Source organism: Tiliqua scincoides, chromosome 8 (genome assembly GCF_035046505.1).
Source record: "Tiliqua scincoides isolate rTilSci1 chromosome 8, rTilSci1.hap2, whole genome shotgun sequence".
In the NCBI taxonomy this organism is placed as follows: domain Eukaryota; kingdom Metazoa; phylum Chordata; class Lepidosauria; order Squamata; family Scincidae; genus Tiliqua; species Tiliqua scincoides.
In genome coordinates this window covers 56,536,098-56,557,497 of record NC_089828.1, presented here as the reverse complement: position 1 = coordinate 56,557,497, position 21,400 = coordinate 56,536,098, and the positions used below count along the sequence as shown (strand labels likewise).

General features: G+C 49.0%; 1 protein-coding gene across 2 annotated transcripts in view; it reads left to right on the top strand.

The window, feature by feature from the left end:
• SPNS2 (SPNS lysolipid transporter 2, sphingosine-1-phosphate) overlaps positions 1 to 21,400 on the top strand; it is a 96,286-nt gene that overhangs the window by 51,804 nt on the left and 23,082 nt on the right. For both annotated transcript variants that reach the window (XR_010794790.1, XM_066635011.1), the window contains exons 4-8: positions 12,919 to 13,070; positions 15,405 to 15,471; positions 17,278 to 17,420; positions 19,288 to 19,440; positions 21,133 to 21,322. Coding sequence is in view for 1 of the 2 variants with exons in the window: in XM_066635011.1 (XP_066491108.1) it covers positions 12,919 to 13,070; positions 15,405 to 15,471; positions 17,278 to 17,420; positions 19,288 to 19,440; positions 21,133 to 21,322 (705 nt within the window). In the remaining variant the exon portion in view is untranslated. The remainder of the gene's footprint in view (positions 1 to 12,918; positions 13,071 to 15,404; positions 15,472 to 17,277; positions 17,421 to 19,287; positions 19,441 to 21,132; positions 21,323 to 21,400) is intronic.

Sequence of the window (21,400 nt, the reverse complement as noted above, 5' to 3'; positions counted from 1 at the left end):
GGGGGTCTTCTTGCCAAGGCCTCTTTCCACACCGTGAGCCCTTTGCCTGTGTCTGTCCTCGACTGCAAGATGGCCGTAAAGTGTTACAGTGACTTTCAGCGTGTTGGTGTGCCACAAAAAATCCGCAGGTGTGCCGTGGGCATTTAGAGCATTTAACCCCTGCTAATTGGATAAGAGGCACTTTTTTCAAGTGGGTGCTCCTTTTTTTAGCAGGGGGAGAGTAACTGGCCCACCTCACCCCAGCAGTGTCTGTTCTAGTGGCTGTCTGCTGGTATTCTTTTGCATCTTTTTAGATTGTGAGCCCTTTTGGGACAGGGAGCCATTTAGTTATTTGATTTTTCTCTGTAAACTGCTTTGTGAACTTTGAGTTGAAAAGCGGTATATAAATACTGTTAATAAAAAATTAATTAAATAGAGCACAGTGGTTGAAAATGACTGAAAAACCCATCTGGGTTCTGCAGCTCTGTTTCTAGAGCAGCTGTCTGTAGTAATGAATTGCTTGTCTCTGCACCGGTGGATAACCCATAAGAGAACCTGCTCTTATGAGAACCGTGAGAACCCCGGAAGTGAGAACCTGCTCCTTGAGAACCCCGGAAGTGAGATCACACGAAGCGAAGACCATAGAGGTCTGTGTGCCATGAGAAGAACAAAGATTGAAAATCACTGGTTTAAAAAAGGGGGATCCTTTGGATTGAGAGCTGTTTTGGGGAGCAAGTAGTGAGCCCAGATTCAGCCTATTTTCCGTGCCTATTTACTTACTATACAGAAGCCAAGACTGAGGTCTTTCCTGGTTTTTGGCATCTGAGGCTGCAATCCTAACCACACTTCCCTGAGAGTAAGCCCCATTGAACAAAATAGGACTTACTTCTGAGTAGACCTGGTTAGGACTGTGCCTTAAGACACTAATGAGAAAACACCAGTCCTGCTTCTTTCTTTAAATAGAGAAATCCTCCAGGATTGTGAGTGCTCCAAGCCAGACACATTTCTAGTAAGCAAAGGAGTGAGATGTTAACAAAGAACAATCGACTTTGGAAATCAAACGGCTGAGACTTTGGGTGCTGAAAGGCAGAAAATGACAGAAAACTCCCTTCATGCAACAGCAGCTGTTGGTAGCAAAAAGATGACAGTCCAGACCAGGAAACAAAACCCATTCATGGCAGGCTGTGATGTTGGGACCGCAGTGAAGCGCCTTCCTCTATTTTCTGGGGAAGTGTCTGTTGATGGCAGCCACGGTGCCAGCAGGGAGATGATCCTTCAGATTGGTGAATGCACATAACAGAGCCGTCATGTTCAGGGTAAATGGTGCAGGCAGTGAGTGTGCCCTTTGCAAATTGGTGGCTGTGGTTGTAGAGAGTTTGCACCTGAGTTTTGTTGTTGTTGTTGTTTTTGAAAGAGGAGAAACTTAGAGAAGGGGCTTCTTAAACTTTTCCCATGGCTGAGAGACTATTTTGACCTGGGACTGGTCAGGTGGAGCCAGTGGCGTTACTAGAGGGGCGCGGGATGCACCAGGTGACGCGCACTACGGGGGTGACAGTATGACTGGCCAAAATTTTTAAAATCTCGTTATTTTCGATTAATACTATCATGTTGTATATCATTTAATGCGCGTGTTCATGCAGAGCGCAATTAAACAAACCGTGTTGAGATACCTCTATTCCGTCAAAAGTTATAGCCCCAAAAAACAGCAGGGTGGGTTGGTGGTGCATCACCCTACCCAGTGGCGTAGCTGGAGGGGAGGCGGAGCACTCAGCCTTGGAGGGAGGTGGGCCAGCAGCCCCTCTCTTAGGAGCCAGTCCAGGCCAGGGGGGAACGGAGCTGTATGGCTCTGTTTTGCCCCCCCCCGGCCGGGAATGGCTCCAAAGAGAGGGGCCGCTCGCCTACTTCCCTGCCCGGCTGAGTGCTCTGTCCCCCCTCCAGCTAAGCCACCGACCCTACCCATGCCTTAGCCCACTGCCTTGGAGGAAGTTCATCAGGTGGATGATACACTGGGCCCCCACACTGGGTAATGCAAACCCTAGTGAGACCACTGGGTAGAGCACCTAACTCTGGTTAGCTCTGGCCCGTCCTTGAGGTGGAATGAGGCAGTGATATCAGCCACTGCCGACCTCCTCTTCCCATGGCGTTCCCTGCCCGCCACTGCATCCACGCCCTTCATGAAGGATGCATTTGTATGCATGCATAAGATTACTCTGAGATTTGTTTTTGGAAATGGGGGGGGCAGTTATCTCTCCTCTGGCATTTGTTAGCTGCTTGAAATGCATGAATTTTAATAAAGGTTAAATAACTTTTTAAAAAGGAAGGAGGGAAAGGAGGGGAAGATGGGGTGTGGAGAAGAGGAGAGACCCAAGTCTATCGAGTGGGGGGGGGGGCATTTGGCACCCCACTTCCAGTCCCAGCAGAGCTTGGGCCGGTCCTGACTCTGGAGCAGTTAGCCTGTGATTGGTTACCAGTTTGCTTTCAGGCTTATTTCCAGGAGCAGGTTTTTGCCTTTAGATCAGGGGTCTCCAAACCCTGGCCCGGGGGCCAGATACGGCCCACGAAGAGCCTCTGTCTGGCTCTGATCCCCTGAGAGCCTCTGGCCCAGCTGACCAATCACAACCAGAGTTGTGCTTGTGGGGTGGAGGAATAGGGTTCCATTTAAGTGTGTGTTTTATTTCTTGGGCTGTGTTGGTGCTTGGAGAAATCCTGGACATTTGAGCCCATTCATTCATTCATTCATTCATTCATTCATTCATGTTCCATCTCTAATGTATTTCTTTAAATTTTGTGTTTAATTTTTTTTCTGGACCTCGACCCTGTGCCAGATATTTGATGCAGCCCTTTGGTTGAAAGGTTTAGAGACCCCTGCTTTAGATATCTGTTTCCCACACTGCAGAGGAGGCTTTGCCTAACCTCAGCTGGCAGGAAAAACCATTGCAGGACCTTAGCTGCTTATCTTCACCTGAACTCTCTGGATGCATGAAGGTGGTTTGGGATTGCCTCTGAGCAGCATGTTGGTCTGCCATGCTCACCCTGCTTGGCGCATGCTTTCTGCCTCAGTAAGCAGCTGCGCCTGGGTTAGCCATTTGCCGCACGCAACTGCTGCTCTCATCAAATTGCCGAAACTCTCGCTGACTGTGAGCAATTCCGGTCAAGGCTGCTGACAGCCACGAAATGCTGTGGAATCCTCGAAGGGGGCTTGTTTAGAATCCAAACATCGTACAGGGATGGTGGAGAGATGTTCCTCGCCTGCTGGAATGCACAGGAAAAGATGCTCAGTCTTGCAGTGCCCTGTCAAGCATGGAGCTATTTTTTTTCCTGCATTCAGCAGACACAAACGCTCTTGCTTTTTTTTCCTTCCAGCCTTTTGCAAACAAAAACAGGAACACCCCAATAGCATCCTGATCCTTCAATTTGTTTTGTGAACCCCTTGCCTTCTCCAGCATCAGCATCAGGCATTAACGTGCCTGGCTGGGGACTTTTTCATGGTTTTTTTGTTCCTCAATGGTCTACCCAGCCATGATTTGATAATACATTTCACAGTGGTTCTCACACATTCAGCACTGGGACCCACTTTTCAGAATGAGAATCTGTCAGGGCCCACCGGAAGTGATGTCATGACCAGAAATGTCATCATCAAGCAGGAAAAGTTTTAGCAATCCTAGGCTGCAATCCTACCCACACTTACCCAGAGTAAGTCCCATTTACTGTCATTGTTTAAAGCATATATATAGTAGCCTGTTAAAGTACAGGTCTGTAACATTTCCCCAAATGCAGGCACATACCATGGTAGCATCAAGTCTAATATATTAAAAATAAACTATTGAAATGAATGGGGTTCCACCTGAAATTGACTCGTGACCCACCTAGTGGGCCCTGACCCACAGTTTGAGAAACACTGCTTTAGGGGATCTGACAAATTTTATGTTAATTAAAAGAAATACAGTAAGTGCTTTTAGGCAAGCCACTCTGTTTCAGTTGCAGTACTCACCTTATAAGGTTGTGGTAGGGAGAACATCCAATATGTGAAGTCTAATATATTAAAAATGAAATATTGAAATGAATGGGGACCCACCTGAAATTGGCTCATGACCCACCTAGTGGGTCCCGACCCACAGTTTGAGAAACACTGTTCTACAGATCTGGGCTGTGGGCCCCGCAAAAAATGTTTCCAATTGGGCCCCACAGCTGCTAAGACTGGACCTGTGATGGACTAAGCCCAGTGGCATAGCTGGAGGGGGGGCAGAGCACTCAGGCTGGCAGGGAGGTTCAGCGGGGCGCATAAGCGGCCCCTCCCTTCGGAGCCGTTCCCGGTGGGCGGAGCAAAACAGAGCCATCGGGATTGGCTCCGAAGGGAGGGGTCGCTTGCCCGCTCCCTGCCAGACTGGCTGCTCCGCCCCCCCTCCAGCTACGCCACTGATTAAGCCCCCTACTTCCTCACCATGGCCTGGAAAAACCTAGATAGGCTGTTGTATGGTAAATGAACAAGGTGAACAGATTAGAACCTCTAAAAATGTGTTCATAGTGTGTGAGGAAGGGGAGATACTCAGCCTGCCTCTCTTTGTATGGAATAATATGGTGTGTATCTCTTTTTTTCATTTGTGAACTATCAGAGGCATGCCTCCCCCATCTGCGGAAATGGAACTCTTGCTTGTGTTCTCTGTTGGGAGGCTGCAAATTATAAAGAGAGGAATTCCCCCTTTTTATGCTGCATGGAGAATATTCTGTTTTATGCTTCTTGATCATGGCCACTGTTTCCTCAGCATCCTCTGACCCCCTCCCGCCGCTGACACAGGCCTCCACGTTTCTACTAACGTGACTGCATTTATTTTAGTGTTAACATTTCTCTGCTTCCCTCCCTCCCTCCCCCCCCTTCTCTGCCACCCAAGCAAGCAGATGTATCATCGGGGAGCACGGATGTTGTTAATATGTAAGCACTTAACAGGAAACCTGGCCAAGTCCTTGTGCTTCGTTGAGCTCCCTCGTTGGCACGTTTAAAATGCAAGATCTGTCCCCCTTCCCTTTTCTGGCAGACTTTTATTTCTGTCACTTTGGCGGCTGGGAAAGGTCTTCCTGTATTCTGGAGGTACAGAGTCGTGTGAGAACGGATGGCCGGCTCAGGTTTCCCCAAAACAAATCTTCCCAGATTTAACATCCTCGCTTCCAGAAGAAGTGGTGATGGCCACCGATTTAGATGCCTTGAACTGTCCATATAGAATGGGTCCTACTGATAGCTAGGAGCCACGATGGCAGGTAGCCAGGCATGTTCAGAGATCAGCCCGCGGGGGCATTGTCCAAGGGCCCATCAGGAGGTCCACCTGACCCAGCTGATCCCTTAACCCTCAAGACTGATGGCAGCTATACCTGCCCAGGGTGTCTGGGACAAGTGCAGGATGAGTTCCCAGTGCAGGATTTTGCCCCATCAACCTGGTGCCAGCAACTAAGTATATTTTGAAATCTCAGTGCTGGTGAACAGCAGCAGGGAAAAGCTCTTGCCTTTGTGCCCTAACCCGTAGGCTTCCTGAAAGCATCTGCTAGCTAGTATGAGAAACAGGATTGTGGACTATCCCACGTGTTTCTTCTCAAGACACACTGACTTCTATGGTCTCCAACTTCTGTGATGTAACTTCCAGCTTCCAGGATACTCTTCTGGGGCTCTGTCATTGGAGAGAGGGACACACAATTTGTTACCGTGACAGTTGCCCTAGAAACAGAGCCAAAGAACTTGGAAGAGCTTTTCAGCCATTTTCAACTACTGTGCTCAAGACTCCCAGAGTACACCCCGAAGACCTTTCAGAGGACAGCAATGTCCAAAGCCGCATCACACCAGTTGAAAATCACTGGACTAGATTGTCCTTTGGTCAGGACAGATCAGGGCAGGGCTGCTCTGATGTACATAATCAGTACTCGGAGATTCAGCACAGGTGGAGGGGTTTATTTTGAAAAAACAATTACAGCCCATTTTCCCCGGTTAATCCTTTGGCTGGACACAAACGTGATGCTGACTATGGGGAACTGGCAAAGACAGCAAATCTCACTTCAGGTTTCCCTTCCATCCCAAAAGTGTGGCTTTTTCTGATCCCCACTGGCTGCCCCCTAATGCTGGGTCGGAAGCTGCGCTCCGGCACATTGCAGTAACTGTGTTTGCAAGGGTGAGCAGAGGACAATCAGTCCAGGGCTGGCAATATTTTTGGCAGCCTAATCTTTTGACATCATAAGAACATAAGAACAGCCCTGCTGGATCAGGCCATAGGCCCATCTAGTCCAGCTTCCTGTATCTCACAGTGGCCCACCAAATGCCCCAGGGAGCACACCAGGTAACAAGAGACCTGCATCCTGGTGCCCAAACTTGCCAGCTGAACATAAGGACATAAGAAGAGCCCTGCTGGATCAGGCCAAAGGCCCATCTAGTCCAGCTCCCTGTATCTCACAGCGGCCCAGCAAATGCCCCAGGGAGCACACCAGATAACAAGAGACCTGCAAGGCTTCCTGGGAATTGTAGTTAAGAACATAAGAACAGCCCTGCTGGATCAGGCCATAGGCCCATCTAGTCCAGCTTCCTGTATCTCACAGTGGCCCACCAGATGCCCCAGAGAGCACACCAGGTAACAAGAGACCTGCATCCTGGTGCCCAAACTTGCCAGCTGAACATAAGGACATAAGAAGAGCCCTGCTGGATCAGGCCAAAGGCCCATCTAGTCCAGCTCCCTGTATCTCACAGCGGCCCAGCAAATGCCCCAGGGAGCACACCAGATAACAAGAGACCTGCACGGCTTCCTGGGAATTGTAGTTAAGAACATAAGAACAGCCCCACTGGGTCAGGCCATAGGCCCATCTAGCCCAGCTTCCTGTATCTCACAGCAGCCCACCAAATGCCCCAGGGAGCACACCAGATAACAAGAGACCTGCAAGGCTTCCTGGGAATTGTAGTTAAGAACATAAGAACAGCCCCACTGGATCAGGCCAAAGGCCCATCTTGTCCAGCTTCCTGTATCTCACAGCAGCCCACCAAAAACCCCAGGGAGCACACCAGATAACAAGAGACCTGAATCCTGGTACCCTCCCTTGCATCGGCATTCTGACATAGCCCATTTCTAAAATCAGGAGGTTGCACTTACACATTGTGCCTCATAACCCATAATGGATTTTTCCTCCGGAAATTTGTCCAATCCAATTGATGTTGTGTCAATCTCTGGGCAAAGGACTGGCTGTTATGAGTAAAAACATCTATAACTTCAAAATATTGAATGTTACTTCAATGGATTGTAGAATGCAGGTTTTGTTCGCAGTGCCACGTTTAGTTGTTGTGTTTTATCCTGGCCTAAAGCCTTCCTCTTCTTCTAGCATAGCATTAATGCCCCTTCACTCAGCATCTGTGCAGCTGTCTCTGAAGGTAGAACTCTGTGTCTAAAGCCGCAGGTTGTCAAATATAATTTTTTTCTCTGTCTCAGTGCTTTCTCCTCCTCCCACGAAGGAAGAGACAGTCTGGAATTCAAGCAGATGAAGTATCTAACCTATTCATTGCTCATAACCATTGTAGAAATGGCAGTGTTGGATAGATAAAAATCTTGGCAAACAAGAGCATATGTTAACGCGAATGGAATTTTTCCCATTCTCCAATTTCCTTGGCATTATTAGAACATGGTGTGCGTACCTTTTGGGACAGGTGTAGCACCTATCAACTTCTAACCAGTGTAGTGACCAGTAACATTCTTGCATTTTGCTGGGAAATATCCTAATGGATAAACCCCATGGGTCAAATAACTAAATCCCCACTTGACAATTGTCTTTCCTCAGTGGTAGGGCTGCTTCTGCTGAGAGAGGCAGCGGTAAGAATGTGCATGAGATATTTGCAATGGACACATGAAGTTGCTTTCTTCTGAGTCAGACCATTGCTCCGGCTGTTCTTATATTGTCTGCTTGGACTGGCTACATATCCTCAAGACCTTTCTTGGCCACTCCTCTCAAGGTCATACAATGAAAGATGCAGAGCATCTTCTATCCCATGGAACTGATGAATCTGCTTTAGATCATGCCAGTCCATTGGTCCATCTAATCCAGTGTTCTCTGTTTTGATGAGCAGAGAACCCTGGCAACCCCACTCTCTCTTGGCCTCAGTCTTCCCTCTCTGCAGTACGGGAATAATGCTACTTACAACCCTTACATCTCTGGTTAGAGTTTTGTTCAGCCCTGCTGCTTGAGATTCTTTAACTAGCAATTGCAGGGGTTGACCCTCAGCCTTTGTGCATGCAAAACAGGTGCTCTGCCCCTGACCTGGTGAAGTATAGTAGCTAAGAGATGAACTTCACTAGTTTGAATCTAGCCTCCACTGTGAACTCATGTGGGGGCTTCAGGCAAGCGCACTTTCTCTTGGCCTCAGTCTTCCCCATCTGCAGTATGGGGATAATAATGCTGCTTAAGGGTTGCCTTAAGGTAGCATCATATGTGAGGCGCTTTGCACTCTCAGACATAGCTACACAAACTTTAAGTATGATGTATTACTGCACAACGGGCGTAATACAGTATATAAGGTTTTAGAGGTATTGTACCTAAGGTTTCAAAGTAATTGATAGGCGCAATTACTCTGAATGAGTAATTTTGGGATCTGGATACTTAGAAGCTTTGCTCTACAGCTCCCTAGCGCTCTCTAGGGAGCGCTTGTAATCTCCGCCGCTTCACATGTTGCTTCTAATGCTCTGTGACCCAGGATTTAAGGATCATGTGCTTTCGGAGACGGCCCCTGGACTTTAGACATACTTGAGCAGATTATCTTTATCAGTGGCTGCAAATGTCTTAGAGCATGATTTTCTTTTTGTTAAATGATTTAGAAGGCAGGCAAATGGAGCAAGGGCTTCCGTAGGCTTCTAGAAGCGTGGATCACATGCATGCTTGTCTGTACCGCCAAAGTGTGAACGGGACAGGGCACTGGCTTTCCCCCTCAGATTCTTAAAAGATTATTTTATATTAAAGCATTTGATACACTGCAGTTGCATATGAGATGGGAGGGGGGAGATGTTACCAGTAGCGTGGAGCTAAATCTCTATGGCAAGATTTTCAGCAGGCCTGAACAGTTTTCTGAAGCATCGTCCAAATCCTAACCCAGCGGTTCCCAAACTGTGGGTCGGGACCTGATTTTGGGTGGGTCGGTCAGCTGACAACTGATAGTTGACAAGTATTGAGCCCTATGGAGAGCAAAGCTGAGTCACATGTATGCGTTTACAAGGGAGTGGGCAAACGTGTCTCAGTCCACTACAAAGGCCACCACTGCAAGGCCAGTGGAATGATCTTGATCTGATGAACGTGGAGCTCAACAAACACTCCAGAAGGCGGTCCCCCGTCCCCCCCATAGTAGACAGGATAAAAACAGAAGCTTGAGCAGCTAGTAAAGGCAACTTTTTTTTCTTTAGTCTACTAAAGCTAGGTGCAGTGGCATAGCTAGAGGGGGTGCAAAGCACCAAGTTTTTCAGGGCGCCTCACCGCAACGTACACGTAGCCCCTCCCCTTCAGAGCCATTCCAGGCAGTGGACACAAAACGGAGTCATACACCTGGAATGGCTGCAAAGGTGGAGGGGCCACTTGCGCACCTTGGTGAGACTCCCTGCAAAACTAGGTGCTTTGTGCTCCCTCTAGCTACGCCGTTGGCTAGGTGGGTCCTGATTCAGTGTCATTTTAAAAAGTGGGTCCCAGTGCTAAAATGTCTGGGAACCACTGCCCTCACCTTTTCCCCATAGGCACCATGTGTCATGGCCCAGGACACAATGCACACACTCTCACCAACACCCTCAGCAATGGTGTCTGATGGCATGGAAGCCTGAATTCAGGAGAGACCCTCCGAAGTAATCTGCTTGCCAAACCCTCCCATGAGAGTTCCAGGGACCAGCAATGCCTCCGTCCTCTCTACCTGAAGAGGTAGCCCTGCTCCCCTTTTCTGACTCAGGGGGCTCATCCACAGAATATCTGCAGTGTGGGAGGATCTTGCTACATGACTGTGTCTTGTACCTGGGTAGCTGGATGTTGCTGAACTCTGCTAGAGCCTGCAAAATAGCACATGGCCCCTTAAAACCCAAGCATTTTCCCTGTTGAGGCCAGAACTTGAGACACCCACCTTACTTTTTTGTTGAAAAGCAATACATAAATCTTTTTAACAATATGCAAGATCTCATTAGGCTCTTGCCGGAGCAACGTCCTAAGTAACCATCTCCCAGTGAACTGTCTGCGGTCCTGATCTCCTCAGCCCTAGTTTGGTGTGCTGAGCTTCTGCTTGGCTGGGCTGCCCCTCAAGCTCCACTGGGAACAGGACACAGTGCCATGTAGCTTGCTCACCATACCTTCACCCCACCACGTTGCTACTTAAAAATCAAGATGAAAGAATATGTGATTATTTATTCGTTGTTTTATACAGCACCATCAATGTATATGGGGCTGTACAGAGAGGGAAAAGACCGGTTTTGGTTACGTGCTTTTCCGTTTAGTTATGGTAAGGAGTGGGGACTAAGGTGCCACCACAGAGCTCTTTCTTACCAAAGGGGAACAATGACTTACTCAGGGTTCTCATTTCTCCCTTTGCTTAGTTTCATTCCTGACCAAACTGGATTTGAATCCAGCTCTTTCTGCTCAGGGCCCACTATTCTAACAGCTAGTAAACTACAACAGGTCCTTGTGCACGCATCACAATTACAGAAAGTTTAAACAGAGGGGATTTTAATTGAATTGTAATATTCCCCAGGCGGGAATTTCTGAGCATTATAAAGAGCTCCACGGCTTGAACGTTGCTTTAAAATGCTTCTGTTATCAGTTTCTCTCTTGTACTGAATGCTTCATGCTCTGTTGGGGGACTACAAAAACTCACCTTCCAGCGGGTGGCCATATTTTTTTTCCACGCAAAATTAAACTTAGTAGCTAAAACATTTGGAAGGAGCTTTTCTCACCCTGCCCCATCACTTCCTCAGTTTTAAATGTTCCATACTGTTACCCTACAGATGACTGATCTCGTCTGATCTCGGAAGCTAAGCAGGGTCAGGCCTGGTTAGTACTTGGATGGGAGACCGCTTGGGAATACCGGGTGCTGTAGGCTTATACCATGATCTGGGAAGCTAAGCAGAGTCAGGCCTGGTTAGTACTTGGATGGGAGACCGCTTGGGAATACCGGGTGCTGTAGGCTTATACCATAGTCTTTCGAGACTGAAGGTTGCCAACCATTTAGGGCACAAGAGAATTATTTATTTATTTATTTATTTTATTTTATTTTTGTTTGCTGGTGTAGAATGTACAAGTATGTGTTAAAATATTACTGTGATCCCAGGTTCATGGTACAGCTTCATAGTACAGAACGTACAGGTGGGGTCTCTATCTGCGGATTTGCCCCACCGCGGTTGCCGAACCCCAGGATTTGTTCCCCTGCATACCTCCGAGGCATGACCAGAACCACATTCCAGTCGCATCTGGGAGGCTTTCTGTGTTTTGGAGAGGCCGTGTGGCCTCTCTGAGTCTCATAATGGCTCTGGATGTCACTGGAGCAAAGCTGGGCTTCAAAAATAATGGATTTAATTATCCACGGTTTTCGGTATCCATGGAATTGAACCCTCATGGGTCAATAGGCTCCGCCTGTACCAATAATCTAGACTCTCTCTTCTCATTTCCAGGAAGATAAAAATCAGTGTTCCAAAACTCCTCCAGGTATTTGGGAGGGAAAAGGAGGTGATGTCACAGGTGCTAGCCAATCTACGTTGCTTCATTCAAACTAAACCCTTCCAAAAGCTTTGGGGTACTGTCTCTCAAAGAAGGTCAACCTGTCTCCATCTTCACTGAGTTTTAGATGCCCACCAAAGGCATTTTTTGTCTGAGAGAGCTTGTCACTTAGTTTTAGTTTGGTTTGTTTAACCTACTACCCTGGACGTTTTGATTTTTGTTGTTGTTTAAAATGACTTTTATTGTGTATGTCATATTTTGTAAACCAATTTGGTTGATCTATATGGGAAGCAGGATATTCATTTGGTAAAGAAACAAATAAAACTGGCGGCAGGAGTAGACAGGTGACCTGGGAGGGGGCTGATTGCTGCCCAAAATGAAAAGCCTTCCTTCCTCATTTTATTGGCATTGCTGTTGTGTTTTTGGCCTGACTAATTCGTTCAGCATGTGCTTGGTGGAAATTACTGTTCCTTTTTACTATGGCTTTTCTGGTTCCTTTCCTACCTGGGCCTTGCCAGATCTCCAGAGCGGTTGAATGTTGGGCAGCGGACACGACTTAAATGGCCCTGAGTCACGAACTTGTCCTTTTAGGCCTCGGCCCGCACACATCTGTCTCCGCTGTGATCAGGACGATGGGAAGGCATTTAATTAGACCTGTAATTATAGGGCACAGAGTAACATTATAGTGCTCGAAATGAGTATCAAGGTGGAGGTGCTGGTGTCCAGAGGAAGCAGGGCGACATCTGTTCTGTAGCCTATGCTTAACCGAAGTGCTGGGACAGCACATTTTGCAAAACCAGATGGAAAGTGCACAGAGAGTGAATGGTTCTTGGGGAGCCAAAGAAACAACCTGAACCTGTCTATTACATGATTCATGTGCAACAATACCTCTGATAATGCAGAGGGATGTGTCCCTGCAAAGCTGAGCACTGTATGTGAAACCACACTGTCGGAGAGAGATGTGAATGGTAAGGCAGGGAACTGGCACTGGCCAATCCACGCTACCCAGAACACACTGCTATCTTTGGCTGCAGTGGCTGTCAACACATCCGGGACCAAGAATGCCATAATGAAACAGCACCAAAGGAAGCCATGACTGTGTTGCTGTCCATGTGTTTCAGCAGGGCTGTAGCCCCATGGATTGCTATGGGTGGTTTAAGAAAGCGGGACCGTAAAGTGGGCTTGAAATCATGGTAGTAAACTTGATTTCTGACGTAGTAACTCCGGATTTCTCTTCCTTCTTTCCTCCAGTATTTCTGGCTGTTTGTCCTCTCGCGAGGGTTGGTCGGAATTGGCGAAGCCAGCTATTCCACCATTGCCCCCACCATCATCGGGGACCTCTTCACCAAAAACACCAGAACGCTCATGCTGTCTGTCTTCTATTTTGCAATCCCCCTGGGCAGGTAAGAATCAATGGGGTGGCTCTTATCACTTGCTTGTTCTTGCACTCCCAGTTTTGATTTAAAGATTTGCGCTCTGACTTTTCCGAAAATTATCTCCGTGGTAACTTGTGACCAATTTGAATGTGCATCAATTTAATCCTGAGCATCTGTGTGGCACTTAAAAGTGTTGAGAGCACGAATGTGCATTATCTTCTTGTTATCGGTACAGCCCTGCAGGGTAGCTATTATTATAAATTCCCTTGTGTCAGTATCTAGATTGTGAGCATCTTGGGGCAGGGGCCTGTTGAGCGCAATCCTAACATTGCGCTGGGTTGGCGCAAGTCCTTTGCGCCAGCCTGGGAAGATTGCAAACATGCTACAAAGCACGTTTGTGCCTACTCTGGAGTCAGTCAGGCTGGTGAAGAAAGTGCTCTGGCCCGTGGAAGCTGCATCCAGCCTCCGCAGAGCACGGTAAATTCGCGTTGGCTGGGACAGGGGCTTGGGGAGGGCAGGGAGGAGGTGTTCTGAAGTGGGAGAGGGTGGGCAGTGGGCGGGCCAATGGGCGGGCAGCAGGATATTGGGGGCGGGGCCAGTAGAATGTGCCAGATCCTGACTCTGTTCCCAGGCAGCCCGGGCCAGCTCTGTGCTTCTTGGATCTGTGCCACCTCTTTAGATGGCACAGATCCGAGCAACCCCATTGGCGATGCAGTGGCTCTCCCCTGGGTAAGGGGAAGCGATTCCCCTTGCCCCAGGCTGAGCCGAAACTAGCCCCAAACTCACACTGGATGCAGGGCAGGCAGGATTGTGCTGTATGTAAAACACCATGCGCATTGATGGCATTCTGCAAACAAATGATTTTGTCCTCCGGCAGGTTGACTATTCCAGTGACAAGGACAGTGCAGCTTAGAAAGTTTTGCTGCCTTGCTGAGTGTTTGGGAAGTTGCTTCCTCTCTCGCTTTCTTTCCAGTTTTCCTTATCTGCCTGATTCTGTGGACCTGAAGAATTCTCTGAGTACACAATGCCTGACCCCCCGTCTCTAGGGGCCGCAGACAGGATGGGCACGCAGGACTTGGTTCCCAAATTCCAATCGGCAAGGCTGTTTCCTGCGGAGCAGTTCAGCCCTGAATGTTTATTTCCATCAGGGAAAAACCTTCCAGTAATCTGCCAAGGGACAAACATCCGTAGCGGTGATGGTTAACACGATATCGCAGCCTTGCAACGCTGAACCTCGAGACAAAAGCTTGGAAGCTTTCCTTTCGGCTCTTCAGGAAAAAAGGAAAATGCATGGCACCCCCATAAGGCTGCTGAAGGCTGCTTTTTCCTGGAAGCCAAACTTGGCCGCCAATACCGGCTCTTGATGGGCTGTGGCTCAGTGTTGGAGCCATTACTACTTTGCGTGCAGAAGGTCCCAGGTTCAATCCCTAGCGGATAGGGCTGGAAAATACCTATGTCTGGAGTCCTGGAGCTGCTACCAGTCAGTTAGTCAATGCAGTGGGTCCTTGGTCTCAGCGGGGGGTCCATTTCAGGACACACCCCCCCACACACACAGATATTGAATTCCATGGATGATTGAATTTGCAGGCAACTTGTCCATGCCTCAGTACACCTTCCAAGCATGACTGGAAGCAACTCCGGTCAAGTCCAGGTGGTCCTCTGAGGCCCTCCAACCTGATATTTAGGTCCGTGGATGGCAAGCCTACAGATAAGGAAGGCCCACTGTATGAGCTAGGTGGATCAAGGTTCTGACTCTGTAGGTGGCATCTGGCCTGGACGCCTTTAAAAGGGGATTGGACAAGTTTCTGGAAGAAAAATCCGTTCCAGGTTACAAGCCATGATGTGTATGTGCAGCCTCCTGATTTTAGAAATGGGCTATGTGAGAATGCCAATGCAAGGGAGGGCACCAGAATGAGGTCTCTTGTTATCTGGTGTGCTCCCCGGGGCATTTGGTGGGCCGCTGTGAGATACAGGAAGCTGGACTAGATGGGCTTATGGCCTGATCCAGTGGGGCTGTTCTTATGTTCTTATGTGGCAAGTGTGTGTGTAAAAGGGTGAGAACCTAAGGAGATGCCTGCTGGCTAAGATCTTAAGTCCATCCAGTCCAGCATCTTGGTCAGTAGATACTTCCTGGAAGTATATCCCTCTCACATTATTTTTCTCTTCTGGGTTAAGGGGCTGTCTACCCCCAACTGTCAGTTACTAAACTAACAGTTGGGGGTAGACTGCTCCTTAACCCAGAAGTTCCATTTAGCTATTGTGGCGAATAAAAAGGTCCTCACTAGATCAGATCAAGAAGTTCTAACAAATGGAATACAACTTCATTTTCATTTTTGTCTTGTTTTGCTTTTGTTTCTCCAGCGGTTTGGGATATATTACTGGATCAAGTGTCAAGCAAGTCGCAGGGGACTGGCATTGGGCCTTACGGGTGAGTAGTAGCGTCTTGTTCTCAAGAGCCTTTGGTAAAGATCTCCGCTTCCCTAATTCCTGACTTAAGGTTCCATTTATACATTCAGTAGAACAAGGTGGGTCTTAGACAACAGAGTTCTTGATCTGGCGGGTGGGCCTGTACCACATCAAATTGCAGGTGGAACATGTCATTTTTGAATGTCCCTCTGCAAGTAGAAGACTAGGGCAGCAAGCCATATTTCCTGATCTACTAACTTTCTAGATGCAGGGAAGATGTTCTGCACTGTTTTGTTTTAACTCATTTTTTAAAAATAGCATCTCCTGCCTGCAGGTTGGAATGGTGCCATCTGTCCCAGCACCTCAGGGTTCCATCCTTGCGTCATAAAGCTTTTTCTTGGGCTGTACCACTTCCGGCTGCAGGTGGGATGATGGAGAAAAGAGTTGCCTATTTGAATGAACTTCATAAAAATAGCCTGTCCTGCATATAGAAAATTGTATTTTCTCCCCCCACTTAAATGATTTTGAAATCTACATGGAATAAGCATGTCAGGGGAAAGGTGCTAGGCAAAGTATCACGTGGTACAGTCCTTCCCAGACCACCTTTGGCTAGAATAAAATCTGAATTAGAGCCGAAGATGTTTCTGGACCATGTTGGATTGATGGCAGGATAGCAAAGCTCTCTCTGTGAGCTGCTACCCTTTATTCCCATCGATGTCATTAAGCGCCATAAAGTGTATTTTCCTGTTTTCGGTGAGGGAGGTTTTTGTCTCACTTTGCATTTATTTTTCTGTTTCCTTTTCTCCCCTCGGGGACCCTGATGGCAGGAATCGCACACAATGCATCCATGGCCCAAGGATAGTCGGGCCGGCAAAATAACCAACAGGAAGCGGGCCGGCAAAACTGTTGGCTGACCTCTGACCTCTGCCGGGCGCCCTGCCAGCCAAGACCTGAGCTCCCTGCTTTTCTCATTCCTCCCATTTCAGGCAGTGGCATTTTTTGTGGGTGTGGAAATGGTTTGCGCCCCAAGCAAATCACCTGATTCCAGGATCTTTGGGTCTAGTTCAGGAGCTGGACTTGGACCTGGAAGATCCAGGTTCAAATCACTGCTCAGCCACTAAGCTTCCTGGATGCCTTGGGCCAGTCTCTCTCTTTCTCTCTCTCCACCTACCTTACAGGGTTGTTGCAAGGACAAAAAGCACAGTTGTGTGCTCCCTGGGGCATTTGGTGGGCCACTGTGAGATACAGGAAGCTGGACTAGATGGGCCTCTGGCCTGATCCAGTGGGGCTGTTCTTATGTTAAAAGAAGGGGAGAAACCATGTCTATCACCCTGAGCAATTTGGAGGAAGGGGGTATAAAATTGTGAAAAATAAATCAACCCTTTCCTCCTGTTGCTTCCCAGCAACCATTACCCAGAGTCATATTCTCAAGGTTTGATGGGAGAGCACCTGCTTTGGGTGTTGAAGGGCTGAGCTTCAATCCTGGTATTCAGTCCCCTGCCTATGACCCTGCAGAGCTGCTGCCAGTCAGTGTAGGTGTAGATCATGCTGAGCTAGAGGGTCCAAGGCCCTGACTCAGTAGGAAGCAGCATCTAGAAATGGACTCTAACGTGTTGGATCTCATCTGATCTCGGAAGCTAAGCAGGGTCAGGCCTGGTTAGTACTTGGATGGGAGACCACTTGAGAATACCAGGTGCTGTAGGCTTATACCTGTCGAGAATACCTGCTGTAGGCTTATAGTCTGTCGAGACTGAAGGTTGCCAACCAACCTGTGTTCATATATGTTGTGTGCCGCTGACTGGCTCCTCCATCTTCCTTTCTTTGCCAGGTCTCCCCACTTCTAGGCATGATCACAGGGACGCTCATCTTAATATTTGTTCCAGCCGCAAAGAGAGGCAACGTGGAACAGCTGGGCGCGCAGCTGAAGGCTCGGACCTCATGGCTGAGAGACATGAAGGCCTTGATCAGGAAGTAAGAGACCATGCCAGTAAAGGTGTCATGTGCTCCAACCATCCCCGTCCCTGCTCAATCTCCGACCCCGTTTTCACCTTTAAAATATCACTTCTCGGATTTGTGAGCTTCGTTGCCCTTTCAGGTTCATTCCGCACCTCAGAGACTCTCCAGAGTTTAACAACCCAGTCCTACCCTTTTCCCTCACCCTAGCATGTAGACACAACAAAACGGACCGCACTGTATGCTATGGTGGGGGAAGGGGCTGATTGGGAAGCCTGGGAGTTGTAAGGAAAACTGTTTTCCCTAGCCTCCCAATTGCCAGTGAGTCTCCTTAGACCTGCACCTGCTCTTTAGCTGGCACAAATCAGAGGAGAGGGCGGGTGTTGGGATACAAGAAAGGGGATAGCATACTGGTGCCAGTTATATGTGCCAGGACTTACCCCCTATGGCTTCTAACATGCCTCTTCCGTTGTCTTACCCTGTGTGGCCCAACCTGCCAACTCACCTTTGTCAATAGGCCTTTCTCATCCCACTACCATGCACAAGGCTTCCAGCTATGTGCAGTTCCAGATTGTGGTTTGCATCAGCCAGAGAGCAAGTTCTACCACCGGAACGCTAGTCACAAGAATAGGATTGGGCCGTAAGTCTTAGAGCGGGGTGTGGATACATCTTGTTTTGGGGAAGGGCCATAACTCAGTGGCAGGACTTGGCTCTATGCACAGAGTGTCCCAGGTTCAATTCCTGGCAGCCTTTCCAGGGAACGCAGGGGGAGCCCTCCCTCTGCAAACCTGAACAGCTACTGCCAGTCAGTGTGGACAGTACTGAGCTGGATGGATCAGGGATCTGAGTCAGTAGAAGAAGCCTTCATCTGTTCTCATGTCAATGGAAGAATATGAGCACAGCAGCTGGAGAGACACATTGGTGTAGTGGTTAGAGCATCTACCTATCAGCAGGGAGACTCAAGTCCAAAATCCTCACTCCCTGCGTGACTTCAAGCTAGCCACTCTCTCTCAGCCAAGCCTATTTCGCAGGGTGTTTATGAGGATAAACTGGGCAGGGCAGGAACCTTGCACTCTGCCGTGAGCTCCTTCGAGGAAGGGTGGGACAGAGACATGGTCACCAGTCAGCGACGGCGTCCTGCAGGGCACAGACTGCCATTTCACCGTCTGCAGCGGAGGAAGTATATTTAGCACTGTTTATATAAGCCATTATGGGCCTATTCCTGTTTTGCTCTTATATCTGGACTGCAAGAGCAGTTCCCTCTTGGCTTGAAATGGGTGGAAAGCTAGGTGTCAGCAACAGGAATAAACACCGCATACGGGGTAGAGGCTTCAGCAACATGTCATGCACCAGTTTGCAACCAGTGTGCCCTGGTACATTGGTCCACAGGTGCGCTGCAGGAGTTTGTAGCACGGTGGTTGAAAATCACTGAAAAACTTTTCCAGGTTCAGTGGCTCTGTTCCTAGGGCAAGTGTCCGTAGTGACAAATTGTCTGTCCCTCTTCCTCTGCCGATAGAGCTGGTGGGGGAAGAGGGACAGACAATTCATTACTACAGACACTTGCCCTAGAAACAGAGCCACAGAACCCAGAAGAGTCTCCCGGAAGCCAGAAGTGACATCACAAGCTGCAAAGACCATAGAGAGAAGACCATAGAGGTCAGTGTGCTGGAGAAAAACTTTGAAAATCGCTGATGTGATGGCTGTAGTGGGGAAGTTGGGGCAGTGACCCTCACTACTAGAACCGGGCTGATGAAAACATTTTCACTTGCAAAATATTGGCAGGTCCACAGAGCAGATTCACTTTGCTTTCCAAAGGAGCTCTCTCTGGGCACGCCAAATGACCCACCACCGTTGCTCATGCCCTCAACTGTTTGTCTCTCTCTAGCCGCAGCTATGTGTTCTCATCCCTGGCCACTTCAGCCGTCTCCTTTGCCACAGGGGCTCTGGGGATGTGGATTCCCCTCTACCTCCACCGAGCGCAGGTCGTCCAGAAGACAGCCGAGACCTGCACGTCGCAACCTTGCGGGACCAAGGACAGGTGAGGAGTTCGGCACCAGCTCTGTCTTGACCGGCTTGGCTACCTTGAGCAGAAACTTTGTGTAGGTGTTCGGACTACTCACAGATCAAATGCTGAAGATGGTTCTTGCCTCGGAGCATAGTGCTTTCCAGTGGAATTGGTTCTTGTGGTTCCCAAAGATTGTCCCAAAGAGGCAAATCAGGTGATGACATCCCCATGGGAAATCCCAGTAGAAGACCACTGCAGCAAGGTCCTGCCCCAGGTGCTGCAGGGTGGCTACTGAGGCCAGAGCTGGAGCAAATCCCCTGCTCCCCAGCACCAGATAGATCCAGATGTTTTGGTCCCTAGTGGAGGGTGTCTCACAGCCTTCGCAGCAGCAGGAGTGACTGACAAAGACTCAGGTGGCTAGACAGTGATTACACATCTGAAATGGCCAACTTCTGAGTCAGGCCCTTGGTCCATTTACAGCAATATTGCGTGCACTGATGGCCAGCAGCACTCCAGGGTTTCAGGCTGGGGTTTGTCAATGCTGGGCAAGACGGTCTCGCCCAGCATCTGCCTGAGTCTGACCCCTGGGGTTCAGCTGCTGAGCTATGAGTCAACCCTCATGTCATATGTCCACTCCCAAAGCCCTCAGTGTTTGTGCTGCTGTTGTGGGACTTACACCCTTGACCCCAGTGTGTGACTAGCCCAAGGCTCGTTGTTGGCAACCTTCAGTCTCGAAAGACTCTGGTATTGCGCTCTGAAAGGTGGTTCTGGCACAGCGTTTAGTGTGGCTGAAAAGGCTGATTTGGGAGTGACAATCCCTTCCACACTGGGAGCAAGTGCAGTCTGTCCCTGGTCTGTCTCCCTGGCTATGGGCCTTCCTTCTTTGCCTCTTTGCCTCTTTGCCTCAGTCTGTTGGCCACGTGTCTCTTCAAACTGGAAAAGGCCATGCTGCACAGCCTGCCTCCAAGCGGGCCGCTCAGAGGCCAGGGTTTCCCACTTGTTGAGGTCCATCCCTAAGGCCTTCAGATCCCTCTTGCAGATGTCCTTGTATCGCAGCTGTGGTCCACCTGTAGGGCGCTTTCCTTGTACGAGTTCTCCATAGAGGAGATCCTTTGGGATCCTGCCATCATCCATTCTCACGACATGACCGAGCCAACGCAGGCGTCTCTGTTTCAGCACTGCATAGCTGCTAGGGATTCCAGCTCATTCCAGGACTGTGTTGTTTGGAACTTTGTGCTGCCAGGTGATGCCGAGAATGCGTCGGAGGCAGCGCATGTGGAAAGCGTTCAGTTTCCTCTCCTGTTGTGAGCAAAGAGTCCATGACTCGCTGCGAGTCCATGACTCGCTGCATGACTACCCCATAAGCATGTGATGAAGGCAGAACTCCTCTCGGATACTGTAAATCCAAGCCAAGTTTAAGTATGTCTGCACATTATCACTCTGGCAAAGGTGCTTTTTCTGAGCCTGGTGGCACTTTGTCTTAATTACAGCAGAACCTCAATTCCCATGAAAACACCCAGGTGAGCCCCTGAGCCAGAGCGTATCTTGTGAATTCCTGTCTGGGGTTTTACCCGTGTGCTTCCCTCGTGCCCTGCTGAGTCATCTCTTAGCATTGCTGTTCTTATCCCCACCGGTGTCTCACCTGACCTCTTGTGCGTGAAAACGCATCAGCGAGACACAGAGAATAGCCCGACATGTCTATTTTTGGCTGTTTCCTGTCCTCAGTTTGATTTTTGGAGCCATCACCTGCTTTACTGGGTTCCTGGGTGTGATCACCGGGGCTGGAGCGACGAAGTGGTGTCGGTCGAAGACACAGCGAGCGGATCCGCTGGTGTGTGCCGTTGGCATGCTGGGCTCGGCCATCTTCACCTGCCTGATCTTCGTGGCAGCCAAAAGCAGCATTGTGGGAGCCTACGTATGTATTGAGTTGGGTCAGGAACTAATAACAACACAGGCCAACGCGCATTTTGCTCCCTTAAACGTTGCATCAATT